General features: G+C 36.9%; 3 protein-coding genes across 3 annotated transcripts; 2 read left to right on the forward strand and 1 right to left on the reverse strand.

Moving 5' to 3' along the window:
* Positions 1-179: 179 nt before the first annotated feature.
* Positions 180-10,947, reverse strand: LOC110100083 (ABC transporter A family member 7-like). The gene is given in 19 exon segments (XM_020827477.2): positions 180-482; positions 1,473-1,561; positions 2,877-2,982; positions 3,078-3,206; positions 3,938-4,022; positions 4,104-4,213; positions 4,434-4,565; positions 4,567-4,635; positions 5,055-5,419; positions 5,509-5,592; positions 5,684-5,809; positions 5,889-6,051; positions 6,194-6,352; positions 7,886-7,922; positions 8,920-9,007; positions 9,093-9,212; positions 10,005-10,149; positions 10,233-10,312; positions 10,439-10,947. Coding segments are annotated over 19 exon segments (2,883 nt in total). The 5' UTR covers positions 10,932-10,947.
* Positions 10,948-11,652: 705 nt separating this feature from the next.
* On the forward strand, positions 11,653-12,944 carry LOC110100086. The gene is made up of 2 exons (XM_020827480.1): positions 11,653-12,569; positions 12,683-12,944. The coding sequence occupies exons 1-2, from the start codon at positions 11,653-11,655 to the stop codon at positions 12,942-12,944; spliced, it is 1,179 nt and encodes a 392-aa protein (XP_020683139.1).
* A 4,715-nt stretch (positions 12,945-17,659) lies between these two features.
* LOC110100088 (cytochrome P450 71A1-like) lies at positions 17,660-18,532 on the forward strand. The gene has a single exon (XM_020827481.1). It carries the CDS (start codon positions 17,660-17,662, stop codon positions 18,530-18,532), a length of 873 nt encoding a protein of 290 aa, XP_020683140.1.
* The last annotated feature ends 2,052 nt before the right edge of the window (positions 18,533-20,584 follow it).

Below are 20,584 nucleotides of genomic sequence, written 5' to 3' on the forward strand. Positions count from 1 at the left end.
AGAGTCAAATGTTAGAAAGACTTGTTATCTAGCAAAGGTCCGAAAAAGGGTTTGGTGAGGCTGTTAGCGATAGTCTTAAGAGAGGGAGTTCTTATGTTCATTGACTCTAAACATTAATGAAGGATTCAAATTATTAATACTTAAAAAAAAATCATCATAAATAAGAATACAAAGATGAATCATATAAGCGCATTATCATGTGATGGAACTCCTTTTGCAACTTTAATAAAAACGTCCTCTAAGGTAGTATCGGCTAAGCCCCAAGCCTGAACAGTGAAACTTACCTTTGCGTGCTCCACTGCTCTGAAAACATTAGCAATTTTGACCTCTTGTTTTGGCAATTCGTACTTCTGAGTTCCTGAGATTTGATAAATCTTCTTAGCATTCGGTGACAGTTTTTGAACTAATAAGTCTACTTCTTCCTCTTCATTTGAGGATGTGGTCATTGTGAACACATAGGTGCCTCCATATCTTGCCTTCAACTGCAATTGATTAATAAAGAATTTTATATAGTTGTACTTCAATAAAATTTTATAAGTGGTGAGGGAAGATGATGCAGTGTAGGGGCAATGAAACATGTGGGATGGTTAGTCTGTGCAAACAAATGAGTATTAGGGGCTAAGGAATTTAACCAGATGCTGGCTAGTGTGCGACAACGAAGAAGGCAATGTGGCTGAAAAAAAAAAAAAACATAGGTGAGGTGGTGAGGGTTGTGAAAATACGTGTTTGGGAGCGAGGGATTTAGACCGATGTGGGTTAGGATTAATTATTCTGTGCGGACGTTGAACGCTGTCTGGAGACCAATCAAAATGCATCATGTCACCCCTTGCTCGGAACTGCGGCTCGTTACTTCTCGGTATTGCGGCTCGGTATTGTTGACATGGCACATTCTGGTTGGTCTCTATATGCCATTTTATGTCTGCTGCGCACAGAATAATTTCTCATGGGCTAGGGTGCAACGGCTGGGGATGCAATGAGAGATGTTGGGTGGTGCACGTGAACACAATTAGGGGACTGATTTAGATGGATTTAGGCAAGCTAAGGGTTGAGTGGGCTACAAGCATGAGATTCGAAAACAAATAGATGTTTTGATATATTCAAAAATTATTATTTTTTTAATATTTTAAATCCCATAAAATTTTGTTCCATATTTTTTTTCTTTCAAAGTAAACATAATTTTTTTTTTTTTTGAGTGCATATACATCCAATCCAAGTAGGGGTGTCAATAATAGACATGACCCGTCAATTAAACTCAAAAATTTTAGGTTCAAGTCGACTTGTTTATGAAATGGGTTGGAATTAGGTGATGTTTTTGGCCTATTTATTAAACGGATTAAATTTGAATTGATTGGATTCGGATCAAATCAATTTCAGGTTAGACTCTAATTTGATCCGTCTACCCATTTTGACACATCTAAATCCAAGATGATATTACACTCCTGAGAGGAGAGACTTGAACCCTGGTGGCTTACCTCTTTTGGATTCCCTATGCATTGCAAACTTCCAGTTACAAAAATACCAAGGCGGTCACAGAGCACCTCTGCTTCTTCCATGGAATGCGCTGAAATCAGTGGAAAGTCTAATCAATAACAGAATGAATTTATTAGAATGAAAGCAACTTTCTGATCTAACAAAAAAAAAAAATTTAAGGGAATTTAGTTAGGGAATTTTATAAAAAAATAATGTGTTTTAAATTTAAATTAGTTTAAGTAGTTAGGTTGATAACAAAATTTAAAAAATGAGCAAATATGAAATTTAATTATCCAATTTTAATAGAAACCGGAAAATGTGATCCATTCTTGTAATTCTACTCTCAATGTGATTTAAAAAAAAAACTGGAACTAGAACACAATAAGATTTTTTAAGAAACTGATTTTTAATTTGCATTATGGCATTATTATTAAAAATAAATGAAATTATGTTTTAAATTTTATGAACACGTTGCATATTAATTAATTGATTATGTTTTAAATTTATCTTATATTTATTTTTTAATTATAACTTATTAGTATATTTTTGAAATTAAATTTAAAATTTTATTAAATATTTAAGAAATCTAATATTGTAAAAGAAATTAAATATATATTTTTTATTTTTAAATAAAATAACTGTTTTTATTAATTGATATATTTATAGCTTAACTAAATGTGTCAACAAGACAAACACAACATTAAAGTTTTGGTTTCTATTGAAACCGAATAATTATATTCCGTATATGCTCTTTTTTAAATTCTTTTGTTAATCACCCCTTAAGCTAATTTAAATTTAAAACACACTTTTTTATACAATGCACATTTATTTAGGATTAATCTTAATAAATGTTTATGATAAAATTTAATTTATTAATTTATGCTAATAAATTAGCTCAGGTACGAAGGAGATGTAGCAAAAGAAAATTTTAAAGAAAATTTTAAAATATTAAATTAATTGTCATTTATTCATATTTTTAAATATTAAATCCATTTGAGATAGATGCATTTCAACATTAAACTACACTAAATAAATATTTAAACATTTATTTAATATATTATAATAAAAGAACATTAAAAAGTTAAGAAAATTCTTCAAAAATGCTATATAAAATAACTACATAAAATATATGATGGATTTTCGGTTTAATCAGTTTAATTTCAAAATAGAATATTATAATTTTGGCTCATTTTAAGTTTACACTAAAAAGTAAAGAGTTGTTGATTTTAATGATTTTTAAATTAATTTAAAATCAAATCTATTATTTCTAAACAAATTTATTATTTGTGTATTTAATATTCATATATCGAGTTAATTTTTAATTGAATTGAACTAATTTAGTCTAATTAGAGAGAGAGAGAGAGAGTTAAATGAACATTGAAGAAGGAAAAGAAAGGATACCGTACTTGTAAGAACAATGGCCCTATCTTTCTTTGCATTTTTGATAACATTCCATAGGTTGTTTCTTGATGCTGGATCCAGCCCAGTGCTTGGCTCATCCATGTATACAACCTGAGGAAAAAAAATACAATGAAAATAAATAAAATCATAAGCTTTTTTTTTTTATTTAATGATTATTAGTACAGAAATGAGAAGTTTAGGCTTACTTTGGGGTCACCGATTAGGGATATAGCAACGCTAAGTCTCCTCTTCATACCGCCACTATATTTCCCAACTTGCTTGTCTGCAACTCCACCATGAAACAGATTCACACTCTTCAAGGATTCCTCCACTGCCTACAAAACAGGATGCCAAAGCCTTTTAATGATGAGATCGATTGGTTTCAGAAAGTAACCATGCAAAGATTTTCACATTTTGATGTTACAAATGCATGTTTCCTTCTTTTAAGTGATGAAAGCAGGCAAAAGTTTGAACTTAATTATTTACTAAGACAGCTCTTATTTATCTTCTTAAACAAGGATGAAAGTTTACATGCATTTAGAAGTATAGTTACAAGAGCTATATACAAAAGCTGCTTTCTCGCTTAAATTCAAGCTTTGTTTCGGACAGCTTTCCTATTACTTCTCAAAGCAGTTCTCTGATGCAAAAAAAATTTATTTTTTTACTAAGAAGTTGCTTTAAGAAGCAGCAAAAAAACAACGTCCCAAACAAAACCTCAATCTGCAACCAAGACGAAAAATTAAGTTGACTGGACAAAATATTTGATCAAATAACATCAAAGTTATGAAATTAGCATTCTCTCTCTCTCTCTCTCTCTCTCTCTCTCTCTCTAAATCACTGATAATGTGTATTTCTATGTGCCACAATCAAATAAACTAAGAAATTGATAATTACAAAAAATACGAGCTGAGATTTTATTATGAGTTCCAATATTTGAGTGAGAATTTAAAAAATAGACATAGAAAAGTATTAGTTTAGTAAATAATCAAGATTTTTTTTAAGTGTTATGCATAAAATTGCCACTTTGGTGCCTAACTAAGAACTGTGCGCTCTTTATGATCACTACCTGTATTAGTGCAGCACCTTTGAGATTCTTTAATCGAGCATAAAACAATAGATGCTCCCTTCCTGTTAGAGTTTCCCAGAGCAAGCTGCAACAAAATAATGACAAATGAAAGAGGTGATAATTTATAAAAAGAATAACGAAATTCGAAGAACAGTAAAGGCCTCACTCGTGCTGTGGGCAGACCCCCATGCTTGCATATATTTCATCCATGTTGGACCTAATATCCAATCCCTCAACTAATGCAGTGCCCGAAGTTGGTGTTAGAAGGCCTGTCATCTGTATGGAGGAACAGGGTAAGTTTTTCTTTAACATAGCAGAAACAAAAAAGAAAGACTGTAAAGTTTAAGCAAGGCTGTCAAAATCGGATCACGGGTCGGGTTCGGGTCCAACCTGAAACTGTTTGACCCGACCTGAACCCGACCTGCTTTGGTTTTGGGTTGACCCGTTGATCGGAAGCATGATGGGTCACGGGATAAAAGAGAATTTTTTAACTGACCATATTGATGAATGAAGTCTTTCCTGCACCATTAGGACCAAGCATGCCAAAACATTCTCCAGATGGAACAGCAAGAGATAAACCTTGCACTGCAAGTTTTTCAGGGCTTCCATCTCTTCCAGGGAATTTTTTTGTTAAGGTTATCACAGATGATGGCGTGATTGTTGCTATGTTCCAAAAGTAATTGTTCGACTACTTCTCTCTGGAATAATCAGAGAAGAAAGAAGCGGGAATAGGTTAGATTCAAGATGCAGTGCAAAAAAGACTGAAATCTGAAGAGACATGAAACACATCTGATCTGCATTTATACTTGCGAATTACTACTTTGCCATTTAGAGCTAGTAGGAATCTAGAAGTATCAAATTTAATGTTAAGTTGTGGAGCCTAATTTTTATACCGGGGCCGGGGTTGAAAGAGGGCAAGAATTAGTTGATCAAGTCAACAAAATAAAGGACAACTGAATTCCATTTAAGTTGTTTTAGTTCTAAAAATTCTCGCCCGAATCTATTGATAGTGATTTTAGGTTAAATTTTTAGGATACATTGGATTTCCATGTTATATTCTAAATAAAAAATAATAATAATAAAGGTATTCGATCAAACTAAGAATGATAGATATTACCTCTTTAGCAACATCAGGCCTATCAATTCCGATGAAAACTTTGGAACTTTGTCTTTGTAACATTGATTTTACAGAAGATAACAGATCCTTCTTATCAATGCATTTCAAATTAAAGCCAGGGTTTCTTCTTCCAACGCTAAAGGAAGAAATTTGATCCAAATAATGGGCTAGCAGAAGTAATAAGAGCCATTCAATGGTCATGGTAAGCAAAACATTCTTCAACCCATTCATGCTGTCGCCTAAATTTCCCCAGTGCATACCGGATGTGTTTGTACTATCTCCAGTGAAGGCGTACTGCCCAAACTCATAAAGACCACGATGTAACGACAATCCAGGAACAAGCTCAATAACTACAAGCCAATGTCCTGAAATAGTAATAGAAAAGAAAGCTCAGAGTTATAATTTTGGAATATAAAACAGTAAAAAATAATAACTTTGATGAAGTCAAACTTACTTGGGAAAGAATCATCTTCAACTAAATAACGGGAAAAAAATTGTCCTATTAAACCAGATCCAAATACATAGATGTACGCAGCAACTGCAAAATCAGATTCCAACGGTTCAAGGGTAATTGATGGACGTAAATTATAAACTAAAACTAGTTAAAAAAACTTGGAGGTATGACTGACCTGAAGTAATCTTGAGATCAGAGAAAAATGATGCCGCAACGAAGGCCAAGGCAATTTGCAGGTTTATGTAAATGAAATAAAAGACAAATTGTATGCTGTAGTCATTCAATGTGAAGAACTTCAATCCTTGAGGTCAAACAAAAAGCTTTATTTAAGATATTGCATAACAGCAGATGTAAATTTCATGAGCTTTAGACATACTTACCAATAAGAGAGCCAAATATCACAAAACATAACATATAAACTGATGAAAGTACAAAAAAATAAGCATAAGATATTAGCCAGTATGGTCCATCCTTGAGACCGTGCATCTTCATCATTATTTTCAACTTCTGTTGCTTCTCGTAAACAAGATATGTCAGCATAACCTGCATCCAACCAGAAAATGAGTACAATGCAAGAAAAAAATGTTTTTCAATCATTAATAAAGCCTTAAATTTAAATTGAATGTTGATGTGAATCAGAATATAAGCTGATAAATACATATTGAATGAAACACATAGTACTCACGGGAAAAAGTAACTGAACAATCCATGTAAAGAATAATGCACCGAGGAGTGCAGAAAAATTGAGCCTGATTCGTGTTTCGGACTTTGGCATTTCTTTGACATATTCAAGCCGCATCATTGTGCCATTACCTTTTATGGACTGAAGGTATGCATTGGAGACCTGCAAAATGAGATAGAAATAATGAATAAATCAGATGAAACATATTCGATCAAAGGATATATAAGCTAGGACTACCTAAACAAATTTAATATAAAACTCAGTGGTGAAAACAAGAAGTGGAGAGAGGAATTAAAAATACAACCATACAGGGATGTTAAAAGAATATCTTTAACAGGGATGTAAAAAGAACATCTTTTTTTTTTCTTTTTTTCAATATATGCTTGTAATTATCACAAAAAGCCTAATTGATGCATCATCAACACTTGTCCACAGGCCTATAAGCAAATCTCAAACAAAAACAATACATCAACAGAAAGCTCCATGATTATCATCACCAAATACAAATCTCAAAGCATGATGCAAAGCAGCCACTCTTCCCTCAAAAAACTTTATTTGGTGTTGTTTTGGAAAGCATGAAGTGATCCCCAATTCCATCGCTAGCTCCCCTCGCACAAAGGAAAGAACATTGTAGAAGATTGCTTGATAGAAGAAAACCATTTCACTTGACAATTTCGGCTTGCCTAAACTTTGCCAGTAAGGAAACCTATATATTGTAATTATTTTTGTTTATTTGATTTCCCTTAATAGTCAGGATTTTATGGTGGGTGTTATTTTTTATTTTATTTTAATTTTTCGAGTTCCATATATGCAAATTCCCCTTAATATATATAGAATTAATAATTTAAAATCTGAAACCATTGACTTTCTCCCTCAAATTCTCGTATCCCAAATTCCCAAAAACCTCAACACACAAAGAAGTAAGGAAGTCAATGTGTGAAAAAGAAGAAGAGTTTGTGAGATTTACTTGTTTAAGTTAAATTCACCTAATACCACGATTTACTAAATCCTGATTTTAAGGTATAATGCGGAGAAATGAGATTTAAGATTACGTAGGATTAAAGTTTTCATTTCAGCTGTTTGATAGGATTTAGGTTATATCCTGCTCAAATCCTGCTACCAAACAAGTCCTTCAAATGGAAACCAAAAACCTAGCTCTTTGAAATATTTCAGCCGCATAAATGAATATGAATATTGAGCGCAAACGCCGAAAAGCCAAAATGAATAGGGTAAATTGCGGCTCCGCTTTTTTTTCGTTTTTTTAATAGGACACGTGTATCGGATATGCGTGTCCAGTTAAATTTAAATAATATTTTAATTGGACACGGCAAAGCCGTATCCGACACTTATTTGTGCCGTATCGGAGGCGTATCCGTATCCGACACATGTCCGATACAACACGCCTCGTAAATAGGAGTATCCGTGCAACATAGTGAATACTTAATAGAACCCTTGAGGACTAGTTTTGGTTTAGCAGTCTATAATAAAATCTAATAGTTAGATGAGCGAAACTTTAATTATTAAAAAAATGTTAGAACGTGAAAATGAGTAATGACCCAAACTTTTTGGAACGTTTCTAAAATTGACAGCTTTGGTGAGTTAAATCTAATTCATTCATATTGCTAAGAAATACTCTGTTCAATGAACATAACTAATAATGACTAGGACTAAACAAAAATGGAAAGTAATGTGTACCATATTAACCGAGCGTAGCATACGAACTAGTGCGACACTCACGTATGATGTGGTGCATCAATCTTTAGGCGCCATTTCAAGTATTATTTAAACTTAGTTTTATTTATTATATTAGCTTAACTAAAGTAAATGCAGGATTAGTTAGTAGTGGCTGCTCCACTAAGTTTATTGCCTCTAATAGCCGAGTGCAGGTCTGTGCCTGCCTGCGCCTTTTCTCTTTAGTGCTATTTTTGCTTCTTCTTCCCTGTATTTCTTCTCTACCGAGAAGATGAATCAGTTAGTTGATGATATACAAACTTTGGCTAGTGCCATTACTGTTACATTGCCTTCCTTAGTTAAACTACTTGTGAACCTGCTTCTTCCTTCGTATACCACATCAGTTTGGTATCAGAGCCAGCGGCTTGGAGAGATGGCAGAGTCCAGCAAGCGTGCGACGAGCGAAGACAACCGAAGTCTGGAGGCGCTTTGGGCTGCGCACGCTGGAGTCGAGAAACGGTTGGATGAAATAGCAGCGGCGGTGGAGCGTCTCACCGCTGCGTTTCGTCGTGAACCACCTGTGGCGCGAATGGGAGAAATACCGTTGCGAACGGGAAGGCCTGTACCACCGATCATCACACCTCCTGAAGATAACAGGGGATTTCAGACTCGTGGTCGACGACGACCAACATTGCCTCCGGAGTTCTCAGATTCAGAGGAGGATCGAGGAAGTCAGCTGCCGGAAGGATTTTCAGATTCAGACGCAGAACTTGGAGACCGTCGCCCCCGGCGGTATAATGCGCGAGACCGACATCAGGGAGAATTCCGGGTGAAGTTGGATATCCCATTCTTTGATGGGAGGCTACACATCGAGGATTATCTCGATTGGGAGAGGTCAGTAGAAAACTTCTTTGATTATATGGAGATTGAGTCGGAAAAACAGGTCAAGTATGTGGCGTGTCGACTTAAGGGGGGGGCTAGTGCTTGGTGGTCACAGTTATTGCAATGCCGCCGGCGAGAGGGACGCGGACCTGTTCGCAGTTGGGTGAGGATGAAGCAGCTGTTGCGTACTGTCATTCCTGTAGGTTGAATTGTACCAAATATTAACATTGAAAGCATTCTCACTAGTGTTTGAGAAGTCAAAAGCTGCACGTGGTAAATGAGACTTTCAGAATCAAATCATTTAGCGAACATGAAAACTAGCAATAGTAATCAAAGAGCTAAAGATAACCTGCAACAAATTCATTAGACTTTCGATCTGCATTTGCTTGCTGATAACCTTTGTATAATTCATTATTTACTTCTGATGCATTATCAAGCCACAAAGATAAGCCCTGTACGCATTTCACATCTGTTCCGATAATGAAGGACGGAGTTAGGATTTACCGGAAAATATCCTACTCAGCTACTATCACCGAGTTCGTAAATATGCATAATTAAGTGGTCAGTGACTTACTTTAGTGATTGTTAGTAACAAAAATCAACAAAATTAGGCCCAGTAACTGTTCGATTTACAGAAACAATGATCTTGAGACAAACAACGCAAAGCAAATCTAATCTCTTTTATGCAGGATCTCAAACAGACAAATCATTTAAATAATACTAAAAGAAACGTATCAAAGATTAAGCCCTAGTTCATGTTCAGGCAAGCATCCAGACGATTTTTTCTTTATTGCAGTGCAGTAAAGAGTTCGTTCTCTGTAAGTAAACTGCGCGCACAAAATCAAAAAAAAAAACGGAAATGCCTAAAAAGTAAGTCTACATGTAGCCATCTAATAGGAAGAAAAAGAGGTAGAATACTAACTGAAACCATCAGATTCTTCCATGACTGAAGCACCAATCAAATTATAAGCATTAAACTATAACTGGTTATTTGGTTAGGCCAGCTGAATTTCGGGAACTCTAAATCCAACTGTTTGGAATCTTATTTTAGCTCTGTTATGGATTTAATCCAACATTTTTTAGATCTCACAATTGACATGATTACATAACAATTAACAGTTGGCATACCAAGCAATTTCCAGGCCTTAATGCACTAAAGATTAACTAATCTGGATTTAAAGTTTTTACCAAATCCTACTTGAGTTAAATCTTTACTTGAAGCCAAAAAATTTCGAGAAATCGAAGGTATGATGTACCAAACCTTTCTGCAGTGTTACGTTCTCAAACTTAACAGTAACCGCATTCATCGAACTGGTCCTGCAGTGAGGTTGAAGAAGATACAACGGCGTATCAGAGGCAAAAGCAGGCTCAATAAACTGCAAAAGTCCGGTAGGAGCATCCGTCCCCTGTGACATTGCGAAATTACACAAAGAAATAACAAACAGCTATAACTACCATAACGAGAGCATCAGCTACCAATAGAACTCACAGGAGCCACTGAAGATAGAGCATCCAGATAATCCAAGGAATCCAAAGAAGTGGCTTCCCTGAAGAAATGCCCCGCTAAACCTAGAACAAATGAACATATAATTATTCATTTATAAACAAATTATAAAGAATTTTTAGCCATGAAACTGTGTCTTCTTGTAAAACTCAATAAGCATAGCAATAATTGAAGTTTTTCAATGGCTGTACTCTCGGAAAGAGTTCGATTCTGGCCCGTGATGAGCACGGTGGCGGGACACGAGCCGTTGGATCTGCAGGACTTATCCGGCCAGTCGGTGGAGAACGTCGAATCCGGCATCCGTACCGCACGGTATTCGGGCAGCGGAACTTGGAGCAGCGAAGACCATCTGGGCGGATTGGGGATGGAACAGAAGCCGACTTGGTCCATGGTAGAGTACTGGATCCCGCAGACGCGTCGACAGCTGCCGTTTCCTGCTCCGGATTCAACGCAAGCGCATCCGCAGCGGTTTTCCGGTTTATCAAGTTCTTTATCGATGATCCCTTGGAGAACGACGAGAAGGACGCAGATAAGGACCGGAAAGGATATGATGCATACGTTGTTCTTGAGGTTTCGCTTCTGCAAGGTAAGATTCTTGCGGAGGAGGGCATCGGCCTGGGTTGCGAAGCTAGCAGCTGGCCTGTGCTGAGGAGAGGATGGGGTGGAGGAGGAGGAAGGCTCCATTTCAAAGTTTGACGGAGGGAAGTCGTTTCGCGCGCCCTTCTCCCCTCCGCCTTTCTCTCGAATCCCTCTGATTTATATAATTTATAGGAAAAACAAAATATGCCCTTCTTGCATCTTTTTTTTTATATGTCCAATAATTATTTTATGATACCGAATTTATATTTGTGAATACCATAAGCAAAATTTTAAAAAGGAGCAGATTAATAATTAAAATTAATTATAAGAGTAAAATCGGGTGATAATTAAAAAACAGCAAAACCGAAATTTTATTTTTTATTATTTATTATAAGAAAATCATTTAATAATTTATTATAAAACAAATAATTAAATAACAATTTATTGGAAACCAGAAAAAAGTTTGAGAGAAACTTAAGTAATTTTTTTATTTTATAACATTTTTTATGAATAATTATTTTTTAGGTTTATTTAAAATAAAAATAAAAATGCAAGCAAAATTACATATTTGGGTATCCCCCTTTCTTTCTACAAGCTCAAATTAGAAGACTATTTGCCTCTCTTGGATAGCCTAAATAGGAAGTTTAATGGATGGAAAGCCAACTTGTTGTCTTTTGCCGGGAGGTTATAATACTTGAAATTTACTATCCAAAACACCATTGCATACTGGATTAGGGGTGCCATTTTGTCAAAATCAGTGCAGAAATTTTTTAAAAAAACCAGTTCTAGGTTTTTATTTTTTGGGGACATTTCGGCTAACAAGAAAATGCATATGATTGCTTGGGATAAAGTTTGCTTGCCAACTGCTAAAGGCGGTTTGGGCATTCCTTCTTTATCTGCTATGCAATTTGCTTTCAATTGCTCTGTTATTACTCGGATTTACAATTTCTCATCCCCTTTAGCTATTTGGCTATTTAGAAAATACTCCTCTCCCTGGAAGCCCCCTCACGTCTCGGCCTCTAAAATCTGGAAGTCTATTTGTAATACTGCTTTGCAGGCTAAATCTTGTTTTAATTTTAAAATTGTGCCTAATGCCCCTATATCACTTCAATGGGATCATTGGTTTAACAAATGCACTCTACTTGACCACTTTGGAGATGTGGACCTTGCCTCTCTTTCGGATCTGACTATTAAAGATATCATGTTGAATAATTCCTGGGTGCTTCCTGACAACTTCTCCTCACAGCTTTGCGCTGTGTTTGCTGGCATTAGAGAAATTGGTTGTGATGGCCCCTATCTTCTCTGGAAAGACCGAACCAGTTTTTGCTTTAAAAACTTTATTGTGGAATTTTACTCAGATTATCCGACCTGTAACTGGTATTCTATGGTTTGGCACAAAAGGCATGTTATTAAACACTTGGTTTATGTATGGCTTGCTCTGAAGGGTGCTCTCAAAACTACAGATGCACTATCCATTAGGAACATTCATATTCCAACTATTTGCAGCTTATGCAATCAACATGACGAAACTATATCCCATTTGTTTTTTGAATGTTCTTACTCCTTCTCCATTCTAAATGCTATGCTCCCGGGCATGAACTCTTTTCTTTTAAAGCCTAATATTCTGCAGTTATTTGATTGGTTAAATAGAAAATTCAATAGTAACAAAGAGCTCAAATGCTTCTATTTGCTGAATATTAGCACTGTGATTTATTACTTGTGGAAAGAGAGGAATAGTAGGAGGTATGGGAACAATTCGCAATGTTACACCTCTCTGTTGTTTGGCATTAAAAGAGTTCTTTTTGAGAAGATTTTGAAATGGAAAAATTCGCTGAAATTATTGGAAATTTTATAAGGAGGACTTCTCGGTCATCTTTGATATGTCCCTGTGCCACTTGGTCCCTCGGGTATTTGATGTATGGCCATGCCTGGACGATGATGAAGCTCCCCTTGTTCATCCCTAGGATGGTTTACGAGCAACCAGGGATAAGCCCCTCGATTCCTTGTTATTTTATGAGTCCAGGCAACTGGGCTCGGGAGCTGGTTTTACTTCTATATGCTGTAGGTTTTCTTCCCGCTGGTGCTGGAGCTGGAGCTGTAATATGTTCGGGTCACTAGGGACTTTCTTTTGGCTGGTGATCCTGATGTCACGGGGCGTGGAATGCTCATTTTGGTGATACTGCAGATGCATTAACTGTTGTTTTTTTGCTTACTGCCACGTTTTGGCGCTTAAGTTGATTTTTTGATTGTATTTGGGCAGTATAGTTGGGGTTTCTTTTCTTTTTTCTCAACATAAGATTTTGTTCCTGCTTATGTTGGGAAGTTATTTTTCTTTCATGTATCCTTTATTTTCCTGTATTGTTTCTTCTTTATTGAAATAAAAGGGCTTTTGCCCCAATTTTCCCCAAAAAAAAAAAATTTGATGGCAACAAATAGGTCAAAAAGAAGTTAATTACAGCACAATTGCTCCCTCTCTCTGGAATCAGTAAATGCTAAAGAAACTTCCCAATTTAAACTAAAGAGTTACAAATGAAAATTTGAATGGCAATAGCTCCCTATAAAAATGAACGCCCGACCTGCTCCTACTTTCGAAGCTTCCCCCCATTTTTATGTGCTCCGAAAAGCTAGCAGATCATGGAGCTGCAGAGCGGAGCTCAGCTCTTCTGGCAGCAATTCAAGGCGCTGATGAAGAAAAACAAAATCCTCACATGGAGACACAAACGATCAGCTTTCCTCCAGCTTTTCTCCTCGTTTTTCTTCATACTCCTCATCTTCTGCATTGATAAGGCGGTGCGGTCGCGGTTCTCCTTCTTTACGGCGTTTGATAGCGTGTTGGATCCGAAGGCGGTGGTGTCGCCGCCCATTCCGCCTTGCGAGGAGAAGTTCTTTATCAAGGAGCCATGCTTCGATTTTGTTTGGAGCGGCAATAGCAGCGCCAGGATAAGAGGGATCGTAGCGGCGATTATGCGGAACAATCCAGGTCGGCCGATTCCTTCTTACAAGGTTAGGGTTTTTTGTTGTTTTTTCTTTAGATTTGCTTCAATCTCTACTTGTTTTTTTTTTTTTTTTTTTTTAATCGGGGCTTGAAGGGTGGAAGATGGGAGAGAATGAGAGATAGATAAATTAAATGATTTAAAAAGTTATAATCGATGAAATATTTTGTCAATAGCTTAAAAATAATAATTATCAATTTTCATATAATGACATATTGCTTTCTCTATTATTCATAATCTATAAGAAAAAGACATATATAACTATTTGATGACAAACTGACAATGCAAATTTTTTTTTTTTTTTGATGTTACATAAAAAATAAAATATCTAACCATAATTTTAAAGATGTTTCTTTGATAGATAAAATTAATAAAGACAATAGATTTATTGGACTTTAGTATTTAGACGTTAATTAATTAATTATTAAATTACTATTTAGATGTTATTGTTTAAAATTTTATTAATTTGAAATGAAGAAATTTGAATGTTTGAGATTTAAAATAATATAAGTTAAATAAATTGCTACTATTTATATGATAATAAATAAAAGTCATTTTCATTATAGTAGTGTAAATTTTAGAAAATTAAAATAATATTTTTTTATTAATTAACTAATAATACAATTATTTATTAAATATAAATATATCATTAACTTTCATAACCGACATTTCAAAGGCTAAAAATTTAAAATTAAAAAATAATTAATAAATTAATTCTTGAAATTTAAAACCTTAAAGTAAATTTTTAGTATAATAATTAAAAATTTTATACTAAAAAGTTATTTTAAGCAACAGTAAAAAAACCGTCCCAAATGAAGCCTTAAAGTTTAGACAAATATCAAATCAAATGAATTCTTTCAATATGAAGAATATCTTGATCAAAGTCAAACTAAAATAAATCTAATGCCCTAAAATTGAAATGCTATGATAACATTTGGCTTTGCCTCTTACGGAGAAGGTTGATAGTGTTATTGTGGATTTGGATGCTTCTGTGCATGATTTGGAGGCTTTTTCTGTTGTGCCTCTTCAAGCTGAGGCGATTGTGGATGAAGAGAATGATCAGTGCCTTATCAATAAGGTTTTGTTGGATGTTTAATTTCAGCTAATGAAACTAATGTTACCTCTGTTTTGCTTACTTCTGATCCTGCTCAATTTTCTCTTCCTTTGCAACCGAATGGAGAACCCTTTATTGAAGTTTTTGTCTCTCTTAACTCCAATGAAGAATTGAAAGTTCATTTGAAGGATAATTTGAAAGGTAGCGTTTTGGATCAAAATGATTGGTTGGAGGATTCTACCTCCTCATATGAGGAAGATAGTGGTGAACCTGAGGTTGATTTAAATGAGATGTATGTTTTGTAGGTTGGTAATCATGTTGCTAAAGATTTCTCGTGTGGGAGGGGCAAACGTGGCTGGAGGAAGTCCAAATGGTAGTTTTTGGATTGCTTTTTTGATTAGTTGTCGATGGTGTTTTGTTGGGGCTTACTGGTTAGACTAAGATTTTGGGTGTTGTTGTTGGTTTCTCTTGCTTTTCTGGTGGTGTTTCTATTTTGGATGTTGCTTGGACAATGATGAGACTGCCTTTGGCTTCCTCGTGTTGGCTGTGGCTAGCTGGCAACCTTGGTGGGTTCCTCTGATGTGTTGGTTGGCACGTTGGATTTTTCTCCCCAATGGATGGCCCTTGCCTAGTTGATTGGGGAATGTTGTTTGCAGCATTTCCTGATTCTGTTTGTTGGCTTGCCTTTTCTCTGGTTTTGATTCTTTATCTGTTTTTGTTGGTTTGTTGCAGTACTTTCACTTCCTATCGAATAAAGTTTATTTAAAAAAAAATTGAGGAATCAATTATTCTCCAAATTTTACTTACATCAAGTTGAAATAAGCATATCGAAGAGACAAATCTGGCATGACTAAAATTGCTCAATTTTGATATCATTTAAGCTTCATTTGAGACGGCTTTTTCCTGCTTCTTAAAGAAACATTTGCTTTAAGGCAACAAAAAAGGCATCTCAAACGAAGCCTTAGTCTCTAAGATGTTAAAAAAATATTATATGATAGAGAGAAATTAATATGGATCGTGTGATGGAGTGTTCCAATTTTTAATTAAAATAATTAGAATGTCTCCTCCATGAATTTAGAAATAAATCATGTTTTTGCTTATTCTTGGGAGGCACCTAAAAATTTCCAAAAGATAGAATCTTGAGCTCTATTTGCTAGCACTGAATGTTGTTAACAATATGAACATTCAATGTCGACAATAACATCCAAACTTGATGTTCAACTTTGCCAACAACTAATTTTATTGAGGCCATATGTTGCATTTACGATCGTTGACTAACATCATCACTAAGGCTAAAATACAATGCGGCCGCAAAATCTAATACCAGATGTCACCATTAACCTTGGCACTCAACATTGACACCATCACAAATAACCATTATTTTCATCATCATTGATGCTCATTATTGTGACAAGAGTCGATGTACAATGTCCTTACTAAGGTCCATGTCTAAGTCTAACATTAACAAATAATATTGAGTCCATTTCTTGCATATATGTTTGATATATTCTTAATAAATTATTTTGATCGAGCACAAATCTCGAGGCAATATCAAGCCGGAAATTTCAAAAGTTAAATCCGGATGCACCTGAACTCCGATTTCAGTGAGCCTATAGTCAAACTGAGCGTCTCGGAAATACGAACGCAATGACACCAAACTCAACTCAATCTGAGCCCAAATGAGCCCAAATCAAGCACCTGAAATGTGTCAAAAAGTTCATACCACAATTTAAGTTACCAAACGGTTTCTGATTTTAACGAGCTTATGGTCGAATCGAGCGGTTCGACGAGACGAGTCCAACGAGCCCAAGATTGCTGAATTCTGACATCATTAAGACCTTCAAATGTCTGACAAACAGTGCACGATCTAGGGATTCAATATCAACTGTCTATTCGACCACTACCTATTTACCCTTGATCTCACACTTATTTACGAGCTATGCCACTCCAGAAAATCTATAAATAGCAAGAAGAGGAGACGAAGAAGAGAATGATGAGGAAATAACTCCTCGACCACCGCCGGAGTTCTTCCCGCTGCCTGAGTGACGCCGGAATTTGGCCGAACATCCGGGTGACGCCGGAATTCTTCCTAAGTAACATAAAAGTTATACTCGACGCCGGAATTGAGTCCAACTTTTGGACGACACCAGAATTCTGCCCAACCTCCTTAGTGACGTCGGAACTCTGCTCAACTTTGTAATTGAATCTCAACTTAGAAGAAATTCATTGTAATATGACCGTCCTAACTTTGTGGATGAGTCAGCCTCTTATATTTCAAACAAAATACTAGTTGAACTATTTCAAGTGGGCGAGGCCCCGTGATTTTTTCTCTTTCAGAGTTTCCACGTAAAAACCCTGGTGTTTCCATTTCTTTTCTGTTTGTGTGCTGGATATTCATACAACGCTGAGACGGAAATTTACTAACTCTATCGCCGTGTATATTCTAGCCCGCAACAATGTTTATGAATAATTAACCTATAAATTTTTTTGGTTATACAACTCATTTTGATTTGGTGCTTGTAAGTTTTGATTATCAATTAAAAAGTTTTAGTATAATCATATATATAATGTGTAAATTTCTCTAAATTGAGTTTTATAAAAAAAAAAATTTCTTGGAGTTTTACTACTGTATTAAATATAAAACTGCCGTATCTTTACATTTTCTACATTTTTTTCGGGGATGACAGAGCGGATCACTTGGTTGCCGGGCCCGGCCGTCCTCCCCATCAGAGCAACTATAAAAGCAAGGCGGCGAAGCTGCATACACCAGTACACCAGAAAGCAAAATGTCTCTCCAAGATAAAATCTTTGATGACTTGACTAGCAGCAGCCTTAATAACCTTTCCAATTCAAAACGGTTCTTCAGCTGCTCATGCCTCTTCGTCTTCTTCTTCCTACTCCTCCCATATCTACTCATCGCCATCTACCGCCGCTCTCGCCCAAGTTCTTCATATAACTATTTTAAGTACAATGGCAGAGAGCTCCCACCGGGCCCGCCTCCTCTCCCCATCATCGGATCCCTCCACGAACTGTTCGGCCAAGTAATCCACATCTCCCTCCGCCGCCTCTCCAAAGAACATGGCCCACTCATGCACTTACAGCTCGGCCAAACCTCCGCCGTGGTCGCCTCTTCCTCAGAAGTTGCTTCCGAAATCCTCAGAACACAAGACACCATTTTCTGCAGCCGCCCACGTCTCTCCGCCGTCACACACTTCTCCTACGGCGGATTAGACATCGGCGCTTCTCCTTACGGCGAAAGCTGGAAGAAACTGAGAAGATTCGGCAGCAACAAGATGTTCAATCCGGGAAAGGTGCAATCTTTCAGCTTCATTCGGGAGGAGGAAGTGGAGGTAATGGTGGGATCTATAAAGAAAAGTTCGTTGCAGGGAAAGCTGATAAATTTGAGTGAAATTGCGCTGTGTCTTTTTAATAATATAACATACAGAGAGGTTTTCAGCAAGCGCGTGTCGGCTGATGGAGAGTGCTTGTTGAGTCCTCACCATGGCCTTATTATGCGTATGATGACTTTGATGACAGAGTTCAATGTCAAAGATTTTTTCCCTTTGTTTTGGTGGGTTGATTTCTTAACTGGTTGGTGGTTTAAGGTTGAGAAGAGATTTCGGGAGATGGATAGGCTTTTTGAGAAGGAGATTGAGTAGAGATTAAGACAGAAGAGTGCCAATGTTTCTTATGGAGATTTTCTCGATGATCTTCTCAAGCGTCAAGATGAAATGGATCCTTCACTTGGCTATCTCTTCTCGCGAAAAGAGATTAAGGCTCTTCTAATGGTACGTATAAATATCAAAGAAGTTAGCTTAGAGTATAGAGAAACAGATAAAGAAGTGTTTGATCAATTCATAATTTTGCTATGCAGGACATGTTTTTAGGTGGAACAGATACGAGCTCCGTAACTCTGGAATGGGGAATGACGGAGCTGATTAAGAACCCGGCAGCCATGAAAAAAGCACAAGAAGAAGTCAGGCGAGTTGCAGGCAACAAAGGCAAAGTAGAAGAAAGTGATATCGAACATCTTCCGTATCTGAAAATGGTGGCAAAGGAAACACTACGGCTTCACCCACCAACAACCTTACTAGCTCCTCGTGAGTCCATGAAAGACACTAAGATCCATGGCTACGATTGTTGCGTCCTGGAATATTCGCGGCGGTAGAGAAATATTTAGTTTAACGTCTTAGCATTGTACGAAGATCCAGTACACAAGCAGATAAGTGAGAGGGTGTAGCATTCATAAGAGACACCAGAGTTTTTACGTGGAAAACCCCTGAAAAAAGGGGGAAAAACCACGGGGCCTGGCCCAGTTTGAATGAATCCACTAGTATTTGTAGTCGATTACAAATGAGGCCCTTCCTTAGGAGAAGGCCTTGGATTGATGTAGCAAATGTACATCATATAGATTGCATTACATGGTAAGAGTTACATATACAGGTTTGTTTGACCTGAAGGACCGTAGTCGGCAGGAGACCGTAGTCGGCAGGAGACCGTAGTCGGCAGGAGACCGTAGTCGGCAGGAGACCGTAGTCGGCTGGAGATCGATCAAATAGCGGCTGCAGGTGCGATTGTTGATACTGAAGACATAATCTTGTACATTCTCAACGGCCTGCCGCCCACTTATCAGTCTTTCAAGACTGCTATCCGAACAATGTTAACCCCGATCTCTCTAGATCAACTTTATCCACTGCTCCTCAGCGAGGAAGTGAATCTTGCTACTGATGCGTCCAAGATTGCTGGACGACCAGACAACACCATGGCTCTTTTCAATTCCAGAGGTAGAGGTAAACGTTCTCGAGGTCGTAACCCTTCAAATAATACTAATCCATCCAGGAATACAGCCGCAGCTCCCGTAACTTGTCAGATTTGCTTGAAAAGAGGTCATTCGGCTCAGGCGTGTTGGCACCGCCTTAACACTCAATATGTGCCGACATCAAGAAATACGAACACGGCTATGATAGCGGGATCTGATAACAACGACGACAATTGGTTCTTAGATTCGGGTGCCTCGACCCATCTTACCAATTCTCTGGACAACATGTCCATATCGTCGCCATATCAAGGTTCTGAGTCCGTTACAATTGGAGACGGCAGCTCTCTCAAGATCTCCCATACCGGGGCGGGCATCCTCCCGACCCCGTCTAGTAAGCTTAATCTTTCACACATTCTTCACTCACCCTCACTTCAATATAATCTTCTTTCAATTTCTCAATTGACCAAAGATAACAATATATCAATCATATTTGATCCTAATGGCTTTATTTTGAAGGACATGAAGACGGACAGGGTTATCCTCCGCGGACCGTGTAAAGGTGGTCTATATCAGATCCCGACTACGTCACAGGCGACATCTCATACAGCTCTCAAGTCAAATCCTCAATCGGCTGCTCGCTGGCATCAACGCCTGGGTCATCCTCACCGGAGGATCTTTAATATCATTTCTTCTTGTAATCCTGACTTAGCTTTAGGCAAATGTGATTTTTCTTGCAGTTCTTGTAATAGCTCTAAGACTCATAAATTGTCTTTCGAAAATTCCGATCATAGTAATAAATCTTTACTTTCTCTCATTCATTCGGACGTTTGGGGCCCGGCTCCGGTTGTCTCTAATCAAGGCTATCGCTATTACGTTATTTTCGTAGATGATTACTCTCGGTTCACATGGTTATTTCCTCTGCGTTATAAATCGGAAGTTTTTAACATCTTTG

This window comes from Dendrobium catenatum, unplaced genomic scaffold (assembly GCF_001605985.2).
Source record: "Dendrobium catenatum unplaced genomic scaffold, ASM160598v2 fragScaff_scaffold_133, whole genome shotgun sequence".
Classification (NCBI taxonomy): Eukaryota; Viridiplantae; Streptophyta; class Magnoliopsida; order Asparagales; family Orchidaceae; genus Dendrobium; species Dendrobium catenatum.

Coding starts and splice junctions, on each gene's coding strand:
- LOC110100086 (XM_020827480.1), top strand. CDS start 11,653: ATGCATATGATTGCTTGGGATAAAGTTTGCTTGCCAACTGCTAAAGGC. Junction 12,570..12,682: donor AAAGAGAGGAATAGTAGGAG/GTATGGGAACAA, acceptor AAATTTTATAAG/GAGGACTTCTCGGTCATCTT.
- LOC110100088 (XM_020827481.1), top strand. CDS start 17,660: ATGTCTCTCCAAGATAAAATCTTTGATGACTTGACTAGCAGCAGCCTT.